Source organism: Heliangelus exortis, chromosome 2 (assembly GCF_036169615.1).
Source record: "Heliangelus exortis chromosome 2, bHelExo1.hap1, whole genome shotgun sequence".
Taxonomy (NCBI): domain Eukaryota; kingdom Metazoa; phylum Chordata; class Aves; order Apodiformes; family Trochilidae; genus Heliangelus; species Heliangelus exortis.
In genome coordinates this window covers 3,069,167-3,085,235 of record NC_092423.1, presented here as the reverse complement: position 1 = coordinate 3,085,235, position 16,069 = coordinate 3,069,167, and the positions used below count along the sequence as shown (strand labels likewise).

Genomic DNA, 16,069 nt, shown 5'->3' with positions numbered 1-16,069 from the left:
GGAGGGGGCGGAGCGAAGAGGGCGTGGTCACGTGAGCGGAGGGCGGCGGACTCAACCACAGCAGAGGGGAGGAGGGGGGGGAGCGGTCAGTGAGGGGGCGGCAGCGCTGAGCATTGATGGGGGGTTGGGAAGGGATATGGGGGTGCTGAGGGGTATTGGGGTGCTGGGGGATATGGGGGTGCTGAGGGGGAAGGGGTATGGGGGTGCTGAGGGTCGTGGTGGAGGTTGGAGGGGGGGCGGGACTCAGCGCCATGATGGGGGAGGAAGCAAAACCCCCGTGAGGGGAGAGTCAGCCCGGGGTGAACCATTGAGGGGCGGGGGGGGGAGGATGTGGTGGGTCAGACCATGATGGGGGAGAGGGGGAGAGGCGTGGAGGGAGGAGGGGGCTGAACCATGGCGGGGGAGAGGGGGGAGACAGCAAAGGGATGAACCAACATGATAGGATTGTACTATGGCATGGGGGGGGACACACCATCGTAGGGCTGAACCATGGCACGGGTGGGGGGGGTGGACATGATGGGGCTGAACCATGGCATTGGGCGGGGGGAACACCATCGTAGGGCTGAACCATGGCACGGGTGGGGGGCGAACATCATTGTAGGGCTGAACCATGGCGGGGGAGAGGGGGGAGACAGCAAAGGGATGAACCATGGCATGGGGGTGGGGGGCACAACATGATAGGATTGTACCATGGCATGGGTGGGGGGGGCACCATCGTAGGGCTGAACCATGGCATGGGTGGGGGGGTGGACATGATGGGGCTGAACCATGTCATGGGAGGGGGAAGACACACCATGGTGGGACTGTACCATGGCATGAGTGGGGGGCCTGAACCATGGCATGGGTGGGGGGAGCCACTTTAGGCCTGAACCATGTCGTGGGTGGGGGGAGCCAGTGTAGGGCTGAACCATGTCACGAGTGGGGGGGACCCACACCATGGTAGGGCTGAACCACGTCATGGGAGGGGGAGGACACACCATGGTGGGGGGAGCCATTTTAGGCCTGAACCATAGCATGGGGGGGGGGGGGGGGGGGAAGAGACACACAACATGGTAGGACTGAACCATGGCACTGTGGGGGGGTGGACATGATGGGGCTGAACCACGTCACGAGTGGGGGGGACACACCATGGTAGGGATGAACCATGGCATGGGCAAGGGGGGAGCCACCATAGGGTTGAACCATAACATGATGGGGCTGAACCATGTCATGGGTGGTGGGGTGGACATGATGGGGCTGAACCATGTCATACGTGGGGGGAGCCATAGGTGGGGGGGGACATGATGGGGCCGAACTGTGTCATGGGTGGGGGGGACCCACATGATGAGAGGGGGGTTGTGTGTGTGGGGTGGGTGTGTGGGGGATGTTAGGGTGGGGCTGAAACAGAGGGGTGGAGGAGCCATCATGGTACTGAAAGATGCCTCATGGGGCTGATCCATGCTGGGGAGGGGTCCTGCAAGGCAATGGTGTGGTGGGGGCTTCTCCATCCATCCATCCATCCATCCATCCCAGGAGAACACCTTCTCCCTCAGGCTGTCCCCAGGAATTTATCTCTTGAGGCAGATCCATCCTTCACCTTCCCTAAGATGGCGGCCGCAAGGCGGGTGCTGAGGTGAGTGTTGGGGGGAGGCTGTGTTCACCCCCTGAAAGAAGGGCTGGGGGTTTATTTTACCCACCATGAGGATCTTTGGCATGGCAGATCCCTTCCCTTTCCCTCTTCCCTCATCCCCAGGCTGCTGCCGTCCTTCACCACCTCCTCCCGCCACAACTCCAACCGCGCCGCCATCTCCCACCTCCACCGGCAGCTCTATGGCCGCCTCTACCCCGTCCTCCTGGTGAAAACCGACGGCTCCACCGTCCACCTGCGCTACAAAGAGCCCAGGAGGATCCTGATGGTGAGGAGGAGCAGCTTCGGAGGGGATTCCTCGAGGATTCTCCTCACCCTGAGGCCCTTCTGGGCTCCTCAGTTCTGTGAAGGATCTTGAGGCGCTGGAGCAGATCCAGAGAAGGGCAGTGAGGTGGTGACAGGATTCTGGTGCTGGAGAGCATCCAGGCAGGAAAGGAGCTGGGAATTTGGGGGGAGAGGAAGGTAAAGGTGAACCAGCAGTGTGCCCAGGTGGCCAAGAAGGGCATCCTGGGCTGGCTCAGGAAGAGCGTGGCCAGCAGGTCCAGGGAAGGGATTCTGCCCCTGTGCTCAGCCCTGGGGAGGCCACAGCTTGAGTCCTGTGTCCAGTTCTGGGCCCCTCAGCTCAGGAAGGAGATTGAGGTGCTGGAGCAGGTCCAGAGAAGAGCAAGGAGGCTGGGAAGGGATCCAGCACAAGTCCTGTGAGGAAGGGCTGAGGGAGCTGGGGGTGTTGAGGCTGGAGAAGAGGAGGCTCAGGGGAGACCTCATCACTCTCTCCAACTCCCTGAAAGGAGGTTGGAGCCAGGGGGGGGTTGGGCTCTTTTCCCAGGCAACTCTCAGCAAGACAAGAGGGCACAAGAGGGCTCAAGTTGTGCCAGGGGAGGTTTAGGTTGGAGATGAGGAAGAATTTCTTTCTGGAGAGGGTGATCAGCCATTGGAATGGGCTGCCCAGGGAAGGGGTGGATTCTCCATCCCTGGAGATATTTCAAAAGAGCCTGGATGTGGCACTCAGTGCCATGGGCTGGGAACCACGGGGGGAATGGATCAAGGGTTGGATTTGGTGATCTCAGAGCTCCTTTCCAACCCGGATGGTCCTGTGTCCCAGCTGCCCCTGGACAGCAGCACTCTGCCCGAGGAGGAGCGCAAAGCACGGCTGAGGAGGCACTTCCCCATCAAGATGAAGGCTGAGGAGGAGGAGACCTTTGACAGCATCGACATGGGCACCTACAAGAAGTTCTGGAAGAAGTGAAGACCTGAAATAAAAACATTAGCAACCTTGTCCTTCCACTGTGCTGTTTCTTTTATGATTTTGGTTTGGTTTTTTTGTGTGGCTGAGGTGGCAATGCTGGGAGCTCTGCACTTGGGTCACACCAACCCCAGGCAATGCTCCAGGATTGGGACAGAGCAGCTGGGAAGTTCCCCATGGGAAAGGACCCATTGGGGTGTTGGCCAACAGCAGCTGAACATCAGCCAAGGTGTGCCTGGGTGGCCAAGAAGGCCACCAGCATCCTGGCTTGTGTCAGCACTGCTGTGGCCAGCAGGAGCAGGGCAGGGATTGTCCCCTTGTGCTGGGCACTGGGGAGGCTGCACCTCAAATCCTGGGGTCAGTGCTGGGTCCCTCACGAGCAGAAGGACATTGAGGGGCTGGAGAGTGTCCAGAGAAGGGAATGGAGCTGGGGAAGGGTCTGGAGCACAAGGAGAACATCTGGAGAGCAAGAAGGAGGGGCTGGAGAAGATGGAGAAGGGTCTGGAGAAGTTGTGAGGAGCAGCTGAGGGAGCTGGGGGTGTTGATCCTGGAGCAGAGGAGGCTGAGGGGAGACCTTCTGGCTCTCTGCAACCCCCTGAGAGGAGGTTGGAGCCAGGGGGGGGTGTGGTCTGTGCTCCGAGGAAGAAGTGATGGGACAAGAGGAATTTCCTCAAGTTGTGCCAGGGGAGGTTTAGGTTGGAGCTGGGGAACAATTTCCCTCCGGAAAAGGTTCTGAGGGACTGAGATGGACTCATCCCTGGAGGGGTCTCCAAGCTCTGTCAATGCGGTGCTGAGGGACACGGGGCAGCGGTGTCCTTGGCTGCGTGCACAGCCGGACTCCATCATCTTCAACTTTTTTCCCAACTATCTCAAATTTTACGTTCCCTTTCTTTCCCCCCCCCCTTTTCCTCACTTCGCGGTGGTACCGCCCGCCTCACCCCCCCCCCATTCCCCCACAGTGGTAGCGCCCGGGGCGGGCCGGGAGTGCGCGCGGGGCCCGGAGCGGTGCGGGAGGTGCGTGAGGGGAGATGGGGGCTGGGGGGGGGGGGGGTGCGGGGCTCTGTGTGTCCCCCCCTCTTCGCAGCCGCTTCCTCCTTCCCTCAGGGCTCTGAAACTCCTTCACACAGGTTCATCCACCCCCCCGACCCCTGCAACCCCCCCTGGGCCCTGTCACCCCCCCTCCCCGGGTCGTGTCACCCGCCCCCCCCCGGTCCGTGTCACCCCCTCTGGGCCGTGTCACCCCCTCTGGGCCGTGTCACCCCTCTCAACCCCAGACCCTCCCCCCCCCCAAGTAATTCAATTCCTCTTCCAGGCCCCCCTAAACCTTTGCAACCCCCCCCCTTTGATCCCCCCCAATCCAGGTCGTGCACCCCCTCCTCAAATTGTTCACCCCCCATACTGTGCTATCCCCCCCTTACTCTGCCATCCCCTCCCCCAAATTGTTCAGCCCCCCTACTCTGTTAACCCCCCCAAACTGTTCAACCCCCCCTCTGTGCTAATCCTCTCCCCAAGAAATTGTTCAGTGCCCCCAAACTCTGCTACTCCCCCCAACTTTGCCACCCCCCCAAGCTGTCCAACCCCACCCTAGAAACTCTGCCACCCCCTCCCCAAACTGTTCATCCCCCCCAAACTCTGCCACCACCCCCAAATTGTGCAACCACCCCCTCCCAGGACTGTACCCCCCTCCCCCTCAGGCTTTGCACCCCCCTCAGACATCACCATTCCCCTGCTTACACCCCCACCCCCATCCCAGATTTTGGGGGACACCCCTCCAGCACTGGGAGGGGTCTGCATTTGGTTACCCCACACCTCCAGGGTCTCCTCCACCCTTCCCAGAGGAGCTGGGTGGTGGTGATGGTGATGGTGGTGGTGATATTGGTGATGGTGATGGTAGTGATGGTGATAGTGGTGATGATGATGGTGGTGATATTGGTGATGGTGATGATGATGATGGTAATGATGGTTGTGATGGGGATGGTGGTGTTGGTGATACTGGTGTTGGTGATGGTGGTGATGGTGGTATTGATGGTGATATTGGTGATGGTGATGATGATGGTTGTGATGATGGTGGTGATGGTAGTGATGGTGATAGTGGTGGTGATGGTGGTGATATTGATGATGGTGATGGTAGTGATGGTGATAGTGGTGATGATGATGGTGGTGATGATGGTCGTGATACTGGTGATGGTGATGGCTGTGATGATGGTAGTGATGTGATAGTGGTGATGATGATGGTAATGATGGTGGTGATGGGGATGGTGGTGGTGGTGATACTGGTATTGGTGATGGTGGTAGTGATGATGACAGTGTTGGTGATGGTGGTGATATTGGTGATGGTGGTGATGGTGGTATTGATGGTGATATTGGTGATGGTGATGATGGTGGTTGTGATGATGGTGGTGATGGTAGTGATGGTGATAGTGGTGGTGATGATGGTGGTGATATTGGTGATAGTGATGGTAGTGATAGTGACAGTGGTGATGATGGTGGTGATGATGGTCGTGATATTGGTGATGGTGATGGCTGTGATGATGGTAGTGATGGTGATAGTGGTGATGATGATGGTGGTGATATTGGTTATGGTGATGGTGATGATGATTATGGTAATGATGGTGGTGATGGGGATGGTGGTGATACTGGTATTGGTGATGGTGGTAGTGATGATAGTGTTGGTGATGGTGGGGATGGTGGTGATACTGGTGATGGTGGTATTGATGGTGATATTGGTGATGGTGATGGTAGTGATGGTGAAAGTGGTGATGATGATGGTGGTGATGATGGTCGTGATATTGGTGATGGTGATGGCTGTGATGATGATGGTGATGGTGATATTGGTGGTGGCGATGGTGGTGATGATGATGATGGTGGTGATGGTGATGATGGTGATATTGGTGATGATGGTGGTGATGGTGCAGTTATCCCAGTGTCTGATCCCTTTGCAGGTGGTACCAACTCCCCCTCCCCTCGACACCACCCTGGGGTTCAGCACCATGTTTGGGTCATCCCGAGGGGGGGTCCGTGGGGGGCAGGACCAGTTCAACTGGGAGGATGTCAAGACAGACAAACAACGTGAGAACTACCTGGGTAAGAGCTGACCCCACACACACTCCCCCCTCACCCCCCCGTCCCCGTTTTGGGGAGAAAATGGAGTTTTTTTTGGGATGCGAGGATTACATTTTAGGGTTTTTTTTTTTGGGGGGGGGTGTGGGTGTTTTTCTGGCTTCCTCCAGGGAACTCCTTGATGGCACCGGTGGGACGGTGGCAGAAGGGGAAGGACCTGACCTGGTATGCCAAGGGCAAGAAGGAAATGGCCCCAAATTTGTCCCGTGAGGAGGAGTTGGCTGCTGTCCGGCTGGCTGAGCAGGAGGCCATGATGGCAGCACTGTGAGTCTGCACCCCCAGCACAGGAAAGAGGAAGGGGAGGGGGGATTTATAAAATATCAACCCCCAAATCACAGATCCGAGGAATCCTCTTGGTTGGGAAAAAAGCTTTAGGGTGATGGAGTCCAACTGTGCACCCAGACAAGGACACTGCTGCCCCGTGTCCCTCAGCACCACATCTCCAGAGCTTGGGAACTCCTCCAGGGATGAGTCCATCTCAGTCCCTCAGAACCTTTTCCAGAGGGAAATTGTTCCCCAGCTCCAACCTAAACCTCCCCTGGCACAACTTGAGGAAATTCCTCTTGTCCCATCGCTTCTTCCTCGGAGCACAGACCAAACCCCCCTGGCTCCAACCTCCTCTCAGGGGGTTGCAGAGAGCCAGAAGGTCTCCCCTCAGCCTCCTCTGCTCCAGGATCAACACCCCCAGCTCCCTCAGCTGCTCCTCACAACTTCTCCAGACCCTTCTCCATCTTCTCCAGAACCTCCTCCATGCTCTCCAGACCTTCTCCTTGTGCTCCAGACCCTTCCCCAGCTCCATTCCCTTCTCTGGACACTCTCCAGCCCCTCAATGTCCTTGTCCTGAGGGACCCAGAACTGACCCCAGGATTTGAGGTGCAGCCTCCCCAGTGCCCAGCCCAGTCCCCTGCCCTGCTCCTGCTGGCCACAGCAGTGCTGACACAAGCCAGGATGCTGGTGGCCTTGTTGGCCACCCGGGCACACCTTGGCTGATGTTCAGCTGCTGTTGGCCAACACCTCCACGGGTCCCTTCCCATGGGGCACTTCCCAGCTGCTCTGTCCCAATCCTGGAGCATTGCCTGGGGTTGGTGTGACCCAAGTGCAGGATCCCAGTTAATTGACTTTGTTGAATGTCACACAGTTGGCTTCATCCCATTCCTTCAACCTTTCCGGATCCCTCTAGCCTCACCCCATCTCTCCAACCTGTCCAGATCCCTCTCTAGATCCTCATCCCATCCTTCCAACCTGTCCAAATCCTTCTGTAGAGCCTCATCCCATCACTCCAACCTCTCCAGGTCTCTCTGTAGAGCCTCATTCCATCACTCCAACCTCTCCAGATCCCTCTGTAGAGCCTCATCCCATGAATCCAACCTGTCCAAATCCTTCTGTAGATCTTCATCCCATTACTCCAGCCTGTCCAGATCCTTCCGTAGACCCTTATCCCATCCCTCCAACCTGTCCAGATCCTTCTGTTGATCCTTATCCCATCACTCCAACTTGTCCAGGTCCTTCAGTAGATCCTCATCCCATCCCTGTGACCTGTTCAGATCCTTCTGTAGAACCTCATTCCATCCCTCCAACCTGTCCAGATCTCTCTAGAGCCTCATCCCATGAATCCAGCATCTCCAGGTCCCTCTGTAGAGCCTCATCCCATGAATCCAGCCTCTCCAGGTCCCTCTTTAGCCTCATCCCATCACTCCAACCTCTCCAGGTCTCTCTCTAGAGCCTCATCCCATGAATCAAACCTGTTCAAATCCCTCTGTAGATCCTCATCCCATCACTCCAGCCTGTCCAGATCTTTCTGTAGATCCTTATCCCACCACTCCAACCTCTCCAGGTCCCTCTTTAGCCTCATCCCATCATTCCAACCTCTCCAGGTCCCTCTGCAGACCCATTCCCACCCAACTTCGTGTCACCTGCAAACTGACCGAGCGGCTTCTTCTCTCTTTATAGCGGCTACAAGAACGTGAAGAGGCAGCCCACAGCCCTCAGCAAGGAGGTAAGAGGGGGCACCACGTGTCCCCACGCCACTGACCCACGCAGATGTGTGTGTGTGGGGTGTGTCCCCTCTGTTTTTTGGGGACACACAGGCAGGATGCTCCTTGTCCCCCCCAGGACCTGGCTGAGGTGTGCAAGCGCGACGGCGCCGAGCGGGATGAGAAGGACGTGGATCGAGTGGTGGGGTTGGGCAGCTCCAGGTACTGCAGGCTGGGGTGTCCCACACCTCAGCACCCCATTTCAGGGCAATTAGATTTTTTTTATTATTATTCTTTTACCCTTTTTAAAATTTTTTGGTGTTTTTATTTAATTACCTGACTCGTGGCTGTGTCTCTCCCCAGTGGCAGCGCCGGGCGGGTGATCCTCTCCAAGGAGGACAAGGAGGTGGCCAAGTTGGGGCTCTCTGTCTTCACGGTATGAAGTCTTCCTCTTGGGGTTTAAAAAACAAAAAAAGATGGAAAAAAAGGAAAATTTCATAGAAAAATAGAATGGGTTGGGTTGGAAGGGACCTTAAAGACCTTGTTCCAACCCCCTGCATGGGCAGGGACACCTCCCACCAGCCCAGGTTGCTCCAAGCCCCATCCAACCTGGCCTGGAACACTTCCAGGGATGGGGCAGCCACAGCTTCCCTGGGCAACCTGTTCCAGGGTCTCACCAGCCTCAAATTAAACAATTTCTCCCCCATGTCCAACCTCAATCTCCCCTTTCTCTCCAAGTTTTAACCCATTTCCCTTGTCCTCTCCCTACCCCCCTGTGTCCAAAGCCCTCCCCCAGCTTTCTTGGAGCCCCTTCAGATATTGGAAGGTTGCTCTGAGCTCACCTGGGAGCCTCCTCTTCTCCAGGCTGAACAACCCCAATCCCTCAGCCTGGCTTCCCAGGGAGCTGCTCAGCCCTCTGAGCATTTCAGTGGCTCTGCTCTGGACACCTTCCAGGAGCTCTGTGTCCTTCTGCTGTTGGGGACTCCAGAACTGGACCCAGCACTGCAGGGGGGGCTCAGCAGAGCAGAGCAGAGGGGATCAGAGACACCTGCTGCCATCATGTTACGGGATAATTCCAGTGGGAAGGGACCTCAGGAGGTCTCCAGTGCAACCTCTTTCCCAAAGCACTTTTGGACCAAGTTGTGCAGGATTTATTGGGTCTTGAAAGCCACCAAGGGTGGAGATGTCACCTTTGAGCAACTGATTCCTTCACACCTGGTCCTTGGGACAACAGTGGAAGAAGATTGGAGGGAACCTGCTCCTTAATTGCTACTGATGAAGCACGGGGCTTAATCCCTACCAAACCTGCTGGCATTCCCTGGTTTTGCTGCTATCCACAGCCAACCCCACCTCTGAGGCTTCTCCCCACCCAGGGCTTTGGTGGCTCTCCAGCAGCATCCACCTCCTCCATCTGCTGGGATGTCAGAGGAATTTCCCTTCCCCTCTCTGCTCTAACCAGGCTTAGATCCCCTCTGTGCATCCCATCTCCTCACCTGGGTCCTCTCACACCTGCCCTGGTCTCACCAAGAATTTTATTTGAATATATAATTATATTTTATATTTATATAAAGAATTTATATTTATTTTGGGGTCACCTTCAAAATGATGCATCCAGCCAGGCTTAGCCAGCTGGATCATGGAATGGTTTGGGTTGGAAGGGACCTTAAAGATCACAGAATCATCATTTGGGTTGGAAAGGAGCTCTGGGATCACCAAATCCAACCCTTGATCCACTCCCTCCGTGGTTCCCAGCCCATGGCACTGAGTGCCACATCCAGGCTCTTCTTAAAAACCTCCAGGGATGGAGAATCCACAGGGAGAATCCCCTCCCTGTGCTGCTGTCTCTGCTTCTGCTGATGCCCCCAGGACCTGGTTGGTTTCTGGGCTCCAAGCACACACTGAGGGCTCAGGTTGAGCTTCTGCTCCACCACCCCCCTCAAGTCCTTCTCCTCAGGGCTGCCCTCAGCCTTTTCTCCTCCAAATTTAGTTAAAATCTTTAGCTGAAAGCAAAGGCAGTGGTTGTAGCCCCAAGATCTGGAGGAGCTCCCAAGTGCCCTGTTTGCCCAGCATTAATTTGTGGGGTTTTAATTTGGGAGGAGCTCTTGGGGGTATTTTAATTTGATTTCCAAATTTAATTTCAATTTAGTTTGAAATTTTTCTCCAAATGAAATTTAGTTTTTACTTAATTTTAGGGTTTTTTTCCCCAATCTAATTTGCCTCTTTGTAATTCATTTCCAAATTAAATTTAACTTTCATTTCCAAGTTAAATTTACTTTTTAAAGTGAGGAAGTCCTTTTTTCTTCTGAGTCAAAGCTATGGGCTCACAGACTCACTCCATGTTTTTCCTCCTCTTCCCCAGCACCAGAAAGTCTCCAGCAGCCCTGATATGTCTGGATCCAAGAAAAAGCAGGAGAAGGAGGAGAAGGTGGAGGAGAAAAGGTGAGGACAGGAAGTTTTGGTGGGAAACCACCAGAAATGGCCTTTTTAGGGGGAGGAATAATGTGCAAAATGCTTCTCTGTCTCCCTTTGGCATTGGGTTTGTTCTGCATCTGCCTGAATCACCCCCAAAACTTCTGCTTTGTCCTCAAAACTTTGGGTTTTTTTTGGTTTTGCTGGAGGCTTCTCCTTGTCTGGTGGGATGCACATGGAGGGAAGGATTGGGATGAGTTTTCTGAGGAGCTGTTGGGATGCAGGGAGCAGGGATCCTCACTGCTTCATCTCTTCCTTGCAGACCAGAGACCAGCAAGAAATCCAAAAAGGAGAAAAAGAAGAAAAAAAAGAAGAAACACAAGAAAGAGAAGAAGAAGGACAAGCATCACAAGAGGGATGCTTCTCCATCATCCTCTGATTCATCTCCAGACCGGGATGAGAGGTGGGATGGGTTGGGATGAAGGAGGTGGGGACTTCATGGAAGGATTTAGGAGAACCAGATGCTCACGGCTGGCACCAAGAATGCCCCTGCCTTTCCAAAATCCCTTTTTTCATCCCCAAAATCAGCTCGGTGGCCTCCCCAGTGCCTCCCGACCTCACTTTCCCCTCCATCCCTGCAGGCACCACCGCAGGAAAACCCAACAGCGCCCGGAGACCTCTGCTCGGCGTCGGCACCACACGGATTCCTCTGCCAGCAGCCGGGATTCGGGCAGGAGCCCCACACCACGTCCAGCCCGGAGGCGGAGCCGGAGCCGGAGCCGGAACCGGAACCAGAGCCGGAGCCGGGACGGTCGGGGTCGGCACAAGGGGAGGAAAAGGAGTAGGAGTCGATCCCCTCCATCCCGTGGGATCAGGCAACGCCACGACACGGATTCGGAGGACTGAGAAGAAGCTTGGGGTGTTTTTTTTTGGGTGGGTTTGTTTTGTTTTTTTTCCAGGGAGATCTCACAGAGGTTATAGATCTATTTTTTATTAAATTAAACGAAAAGCCAGAATTGCCAGGGGCTGGGGAAGGGCTGTGGTTGGTTGTCCCTTCCCTGGCCACAGGGATCTCAGCCTGGAGGGGATGGAGCTCAGAGGAGACAGTGGGGTGGATGCTGGGGGTGCTGCAGCTGCCTGGTGTTTGTGTCAAGAGACTTTGGATGCAGTTATTATTAAGATTGTTATTATAATGGGGTTTTTAATACCTTTTTTCAGTGCTCTCAAGCAACTGCCAGCTGAGTTTCTTTATTAGGAACTTTTTATTTCTTCAGCTGGAGGAGAGGTTCTTTGTTAAAATGACTTCACACTGGTTTGGGTTGGAAGGGACCTTAAAGCTCATCCAATCCCAACCCCCTGCATGGGCAGGGACACCTCCCACCAGCCCAGGTTGCTCCAAGCCCCATCCAACCTGGATTTAAACACTTCCAGGGATGGGCCAGCCACAATTTTCCTTAAACCTTCCCTGACTTTCATCAGCTGCAAAATAAAACCTGGAGCTTTCACGTTGCTGGGAGGGTTTTGCATTTTGGACCTGATGATTCTGTGATGGTTTCATCAAGTTCTTTCTCCACAGTTCTCTGCTCTCTGGGGGGTGATGGTTAAATCCATGGAGACCTCCACGAGGATGTGGGTGCTTTCCAAGGACCACAGGTTTTCTCCAAGGGGTGATGGGTGCTCTCCATAGGGTGGTGGGGTGCTAGGTGCTCCCCATGGGGCATCCCAAACCCCATAGCACACAGCACAACCCCCCTGGGACCCTCAGGGAGAGGGCAGAGTCTGGTCCTGACATTCACCCTCCCTGTCCCCAAAACCTTTTTAATTTTCAGGGAGTCTCAAGCAGGAGCTGCTGTATCCCTGCTGGGACAGGGATCATCCCCCATATTTCCATGGGGGTGGAAGATCCACCACAGGGATCTCCATGCCATGGGGTGCCTGGGAAGTGTCCCCACGTGTCCCCTGCATGAGGATGGAGCAGCTCATTTCCCAGGGATAAGTGCATTCCTAGCCCAAATTTGAGGAAAAAATCAGGGTGGGGGGATGTTCATGGCTCGAGCAGCTGTGGCTGAGGGTGGTGGATGTTCCTTTGGGTTGAGAAATGGCCTTTTTGGGTTAAAAAAACCAAACCAACAAACTGGCTTTTTTTAAGCCAAACCCCTGAAGTAATTCCTCAGCTGATGGGAAGGAGATGGATGGGGCTGGGATGTCTCCCATGGATATTTGCCCTGGTCACATTCCCCCCTGCAGCAGGGAAGGGATCCAGGATTGGGAATCACACTCCAGGATTGGAAACCTCAAAATATAAAAAATAGGAATGATTTACGGATGCACCGAGAAGAGGGAGAGAAAGGGTGGGGTTGGATTTTACAGGGAGAAATAAAAAAATAATTGATCTAAGTGGAGGAGGATTGCCCTGAGCAGCTCCAGAGTTCTTCTCCAGCTGCCAGCGTGGCCGTGCCAAGCACGAGGACCTCGTTTGTGTCACTAATGATGCAATTTCTGTGCTCAGGACAGGGTGGGTTTGTGTCTCTTGGCAGACAAAAGCTCCAGGCTGGCAATTGGCCTCAGTTTGCATTTTTTTGGCAGCGTTTTGGGTGGTGGGGTGTGTGGGGGGAGGCTTTGCATCTGTCACCTCTTTCTTCTGTCATTTGCACAACGAGGTCCTGGGATGCAGCAAAAAAACCACAGAGGGTCCGGGGAGAGGATTCTCCCCCTCTGCTCTTGGGGCTACAACCACTGCCTTTGCTTTTAAGAAGTAAATTTAACTTGGAAATGAAAGTTAAAATGAAATTTCGTTTGGAAATGAATTACAAAGAAGCAGAAATTAAACTAGATTGGGGGAAAAACCCTTAGAATTAAGTAAAAACTAAATTTCATTTGGAGAAAAATTTCAAACTAAATTGAAATTAAATTTGGAAATCAAATTAAAATACCCCCAAGAGCTCCTCCTAAATTAAAACCCCACAAATTAATGCTGGGCAAACAGGGCACTTGGGAGCTCCTCCAGATCTTGGGGCTACAACCACTGCCTTTGCTTTCAGCTAAAGATTTTAACTAAATTTGGAGGAGAAAAGGCTGAGGACAGCCCTGAGGAGAAGGACTTGGGGGTGGTGATGGAGCAGAAGCTCAACCTGAGCCATCATAGAATCATAGAATTGGCTGGGTTGGAAGGGACCTCAGAGATCATCAAGTCCAACCCTTGATCCACTCCCACTGCAGTTCCCAGCCCATGGCACTGAGTGCCACATCCAGGCTCTTTTGAAATATCTCCAGGGATGGAGAATCCACCCCTTCCCTGGGCAGCCCATTCCAATGGCTGAGCACCCTCTCCAGAAAGAAATTCTTTCTAATGTCCAACCTAAACCTCCCCTGGCACAACTTGAGACCTCTTGTGCCCTCTTGTCTTGCTGAGAGTTGCCTGGGAAAAGAGCCCAACCCCCCCCTGGCTCCAACCTCCTTTCAGGGAGTTGGAGAGAGTGATGAGGTCTCCCCTGAGCCTCCTCTTCTCCAGCCTCAACACCCCCAGCTCCCTCAGCCCTTCCTCACAGGACTTGTGCTGGATCCCTTCCCAGCCTCCTTGCTCTTCTCTGGACCTGCTCCAGCACCTCAATCTCCTTCCTGAGCTGAGGGGCCCAGAACTGGACACAGGACTCAAGCTGTGGCCTCCCCAGGGCTGAGCACAGGGGCAGAATCCCTTCCCTGGACCTGCTGGCCACGCTCTTCCTGAGCCAGCCCAGGATGCCATTGGCCTTCTTGGCCACCTGGGCACACTGCTGCCTCCTCTTCAGCTTCCTGGCAATCCAGACTCCCAGCTCCCTTTCTGCCACTCTGTGCCCAGCCTGGAGCTCCCCATGGGGTTGTTGTGGCCAAAGTGCAGGACCCGGCACTTGGCCTTATCAGTGTGTGCTTGGAGCCCAGAAACCAACCAGGTCCTGGGGGAATCAGCAGAAGCAGAGACAGCAGCACAGGGAGGGGATTCTCCCCCTCTGCTCTGCTCTGCTGAGCTCCCCCTGCAGTGCTGGGTCCAGTTCTGGAGTCCCCAACACCAGAAGGACACAGAGCTCCTGGAAGGTGTCCAGAGCACAGCCACTGAAATGCTCAGAGGGCTGAGCAGCTCCCTGGGAAGCCAGGCTGAGGGATTGGGGTTGTTCAGCCTGGAGAAGAGGAGGCTCCCAGGTGAGCTCAGAGCAACCTTCCAATATCTGAAGGGGCTCCAAGAAAGCTGGGGGAGGGCTTTGGACATGGGGGGGGTAGGGAGAGGACAAGGGAAATGGGTTAAAACTTGGAGAGAAAGGGGAGATTGAGGTTGGACATGAGGAAGAAATTCTTTAATTTGAGGGTGGTGAGACCCTGGCACAGGTTGCCCAGGGAATCTGTGGCTGCTCCATTCCTGGAAGTGTTGAAGGTTGGATGGGGCTTGGAGCAACCTCGTGTTGTGGGAGGTGTCCCTGCTAATGGAGAGGGGTTGGAACTGGGTGATTTTAAGGTCCCTTCCAACCCATTCTATTTTTCTATGAAATTTTCCTTTTTTCCCATCTTTTTTTGTTTTTTAAACCTCAAGAGGAAGACTTCATACCGTGAAGACAGAGAGCCCCAACTTGGCCCATTCTGTGTTTCTATGATCTCAGTGCCTGTTGCCATCAGTTGTTTGATGGGGGGCAGAGCTGCCCGTGCAGGGTGGGACCAGGAGTGTGGGACAAGGACAGCATTCATCCAGGGCTGGGGGACACCCAGAGAGCAGGAGCAGGAGCTGGAATAAAGCCCTTCTGTCCCCCTGCCCCCTCCCCAGCCCTGCCTGCCAGCACGGGCTTAACCCCACCACCACGGGCTGAGTTTCAGCCTCAGCCACTCCAAGATCTTTTAGGTTTTTGTTCCTTTTTTTTTTTTTATTTATTTTGGAGGGGGTTTTGACCTCTTGGAAGGGTCATGGGGCTCTTCTTGCTTGGTCTGACCTCCAGATCCACCCCATGTGCTCCCTGTCTGGAGGTTCTGTCCCACTGACCAAGGTGGGGATCATCAGCCCTCTAGGAATTTTTTTTTTTTTTTTTTGGGGGGGTGGGTTCAGGTTTTGAGTTGTCCTTGCTGGGAAAGCCCCAGGGTAGAGGTGAGGATGGTGGAGTAGGAGCTGGGCTTGGTGGGAAGTGAGGAGGTAAAGGAGGTACTGGAGACCTGAACCACAACATTGGAAAAAAAAAATTGGGGAAAAAAAGAATTGAGAGAAAAAATTGGAGCAAAAACAAACACAGCAGAATCCTACTCCATGGGCTCCAAGCTTCTCCCTCCCTTCCCAGGGAGCTGATGCTTCTTGGCTGGGTGAATTCACAGCTCAGCCTCTCCTCCTCTCAACCCTCACACAGTCTGAAGCCTCCTGGGCCTTTTCTGCCCTCAAAAATAGGTTTGGAAAACAGGAAACAAGAGAAAAATGAGGGTGAGGGGGATGAAAGAGCCCATCCCACCCCAGGGCTGCTCATCCCCTTTGCCTCCCTGCACAGGACACAGCTCCCTGATCCCAGAAAAACAGAGGAGTGGGGGGATGAGGGGAGTAGGGGGGGATTAGGGGAGGATTAGGGAAGTAGAGGGGGGATGAGAAGAATTGGGGGGGGATGAGGAGAATTGGGGGGGATGAGGAGAATTGGGGGGGATGAGAAGAATCGGGGGGGATGAGAAGAATCGGGGGGGATGAGAAGAATCGGGGGG

The 16,069-nt window shown here is 54.5% G+C and overlaps 3 protein-coding genes across 6 annotated transcripts; 2 read left to right on the top strand and 1 right to left on the bottom strand.

The window, feature by feature from the left end:
- Position 1: 1 nt before the first annotated feature.
- Positions 2-2,906, top strand: MRPL55 (mitochondrial ribosomal protein L55). Of its 4 annotated transcripts, none has more exons than XM_071734545.1 (4): positions 2-85; positions 1,513-1,612; positions 1,733-1,895; positions 2,730-2,906. In XM_071734545.1, exons 2-4 carry the CDS (start codon positions 1,587-1,589, stop codon positions 2,871-2,873), a joined length of 333 nt encoding a protein of 110 aa, XP_071590646.1. In that variant the 5' UTR covers positions 2-85; positions 1,513-1,586; the 3' UTR covers positions 2,874-2,906. The 4 variants fall into 4 exon arrangements, with proteins under 4 accessions (XP_071590646.1, XP_071590649.1, XP_071590648.1 ...); XM_071734548.1 differs by having other exon boundaries at positions 4-85; positions 1,544-1,612; XM_071734547.1 differs by having other exon boundaries at positions 35-85; positions 1,516-1,612.
- A 948-nt stretch (positions 2,907-3,854) lies between these two features.
- On the top strand, positions 3,855-11,881 carry C2H1orf35 (chromosome 2 C1orf35 homolog). The gene is made up of 9 exons (XM_071734536.1): positions 3,855-3,884; positions 5,813-5,954; positions 6,101-6,254; positions 7,941-7,986; positions 8,103-8,185; positions 8,327-8,399; positions 10,323-10,402; positions 10,695-10,835; positions 11,014-11,881. Exons 2-9 carry the CDS (start codon positions 5,861-5,863, stop codon positions 11,276-11,278), a joined length of 936 nt encoding a protein of 311 aa, XP_071590637.1. The 5' UTR covers positions 3,855-3,884; positions 5,813-5,860; the 3' UTR covers positions 11,279-11,881.
- Positions 4,323-5,862, bottom strand: LOC139793769 (uncharacterized). The gene is made up of 4 exons (XM_071738697.1): positions 5,820-5,862; positions 5,145-5,675; positions 4,864-5,064; positions 4,323-4,327 (listed from the first exon to the last, which is right to left on the bottom strand). Exons 1-4 carry the CDS (start codon positions 5,860-5,862, stop codon positions 4,323-4,325), a joined length of 780 nt encoding a protein of 259 aa, XP_071594798.1.
- Positions 11,882-16,069: the final 4,188 nt, after the last annotated feature.

What these genes read in the sequence shown, in the direction of transcription:
- C2H1orf35 (XM_071734536.1), top strand. Translation starts at nt 5,861, where the DNA reads ATGTTTGGGTCATCCCGAGGGGGGGTCCGTGGGGGGCAGGACCAGTTC. An exon ending in GAGGCCATGATGGCAGCACT is followed by an intron (nt 6,255 to 7,940) that starts GTGAGTCTGCAC and finishes CTCTCTTTATAG; the next exon opens with CGGCTACAAGAACGTGAAGA. An exon ending in TCTCCAGACCGGGATGAGAG is followed by an intron (nt 10,836 to 11,013) that starts GTGGGATGGGTT and finishes CCATCCCTGCAG; the next exon opens with GCACCACCGCAGGAAAACCC.
- MRPL55 (XM_071734545.1), top strand. Translation starts at nt 1,587, where the DNA reads ATGGCGGCCGCAAGGCGGGTGCTGAG. An exon ending in GCCGCAAGGCGGGTGCTGAG is followed by an intron (nt 1,613 to 1,732) that starts GTGAGTGTTGGG and finishes CCTCATCCCCAG; the next exon opens with GCTGCTGCCGTCCTTCACCA. An exon ending in AGCCCAGGAGGATCCTGATG is followed by an intron (nt 1,896 to 2,729) that starts GTGAGGAGGAGC and finishes CCTGTGTCCCAG; the next exon opens with CTGCCCCTGGACAGCAGCAC.
- LOC139793769 (XM_071738697.1), bottom strand. Translation starts at nt 5,862, where the DNA reads ATGGTGCTGAACCCCAGGGTGGTGTCGAGGGGAGGGGGAGTTG. An exon ending in GTCGAGGGGAGGGGGAGTTG is followed by an intron (nt 5,676 to 5,819) that starts GTACCACCTGCA and finishes TCATCATCACAG; the next exon opens with CCATCACCATCACCAATATC. An exon ending in TACCACCATCACCAATACCA is followed by an intron (nt 5,065 to 5,144) that starts GTATCACCACCA and finishes CCATCATCACAG; the next exon opens with CCATCACCATCACCAGTATC.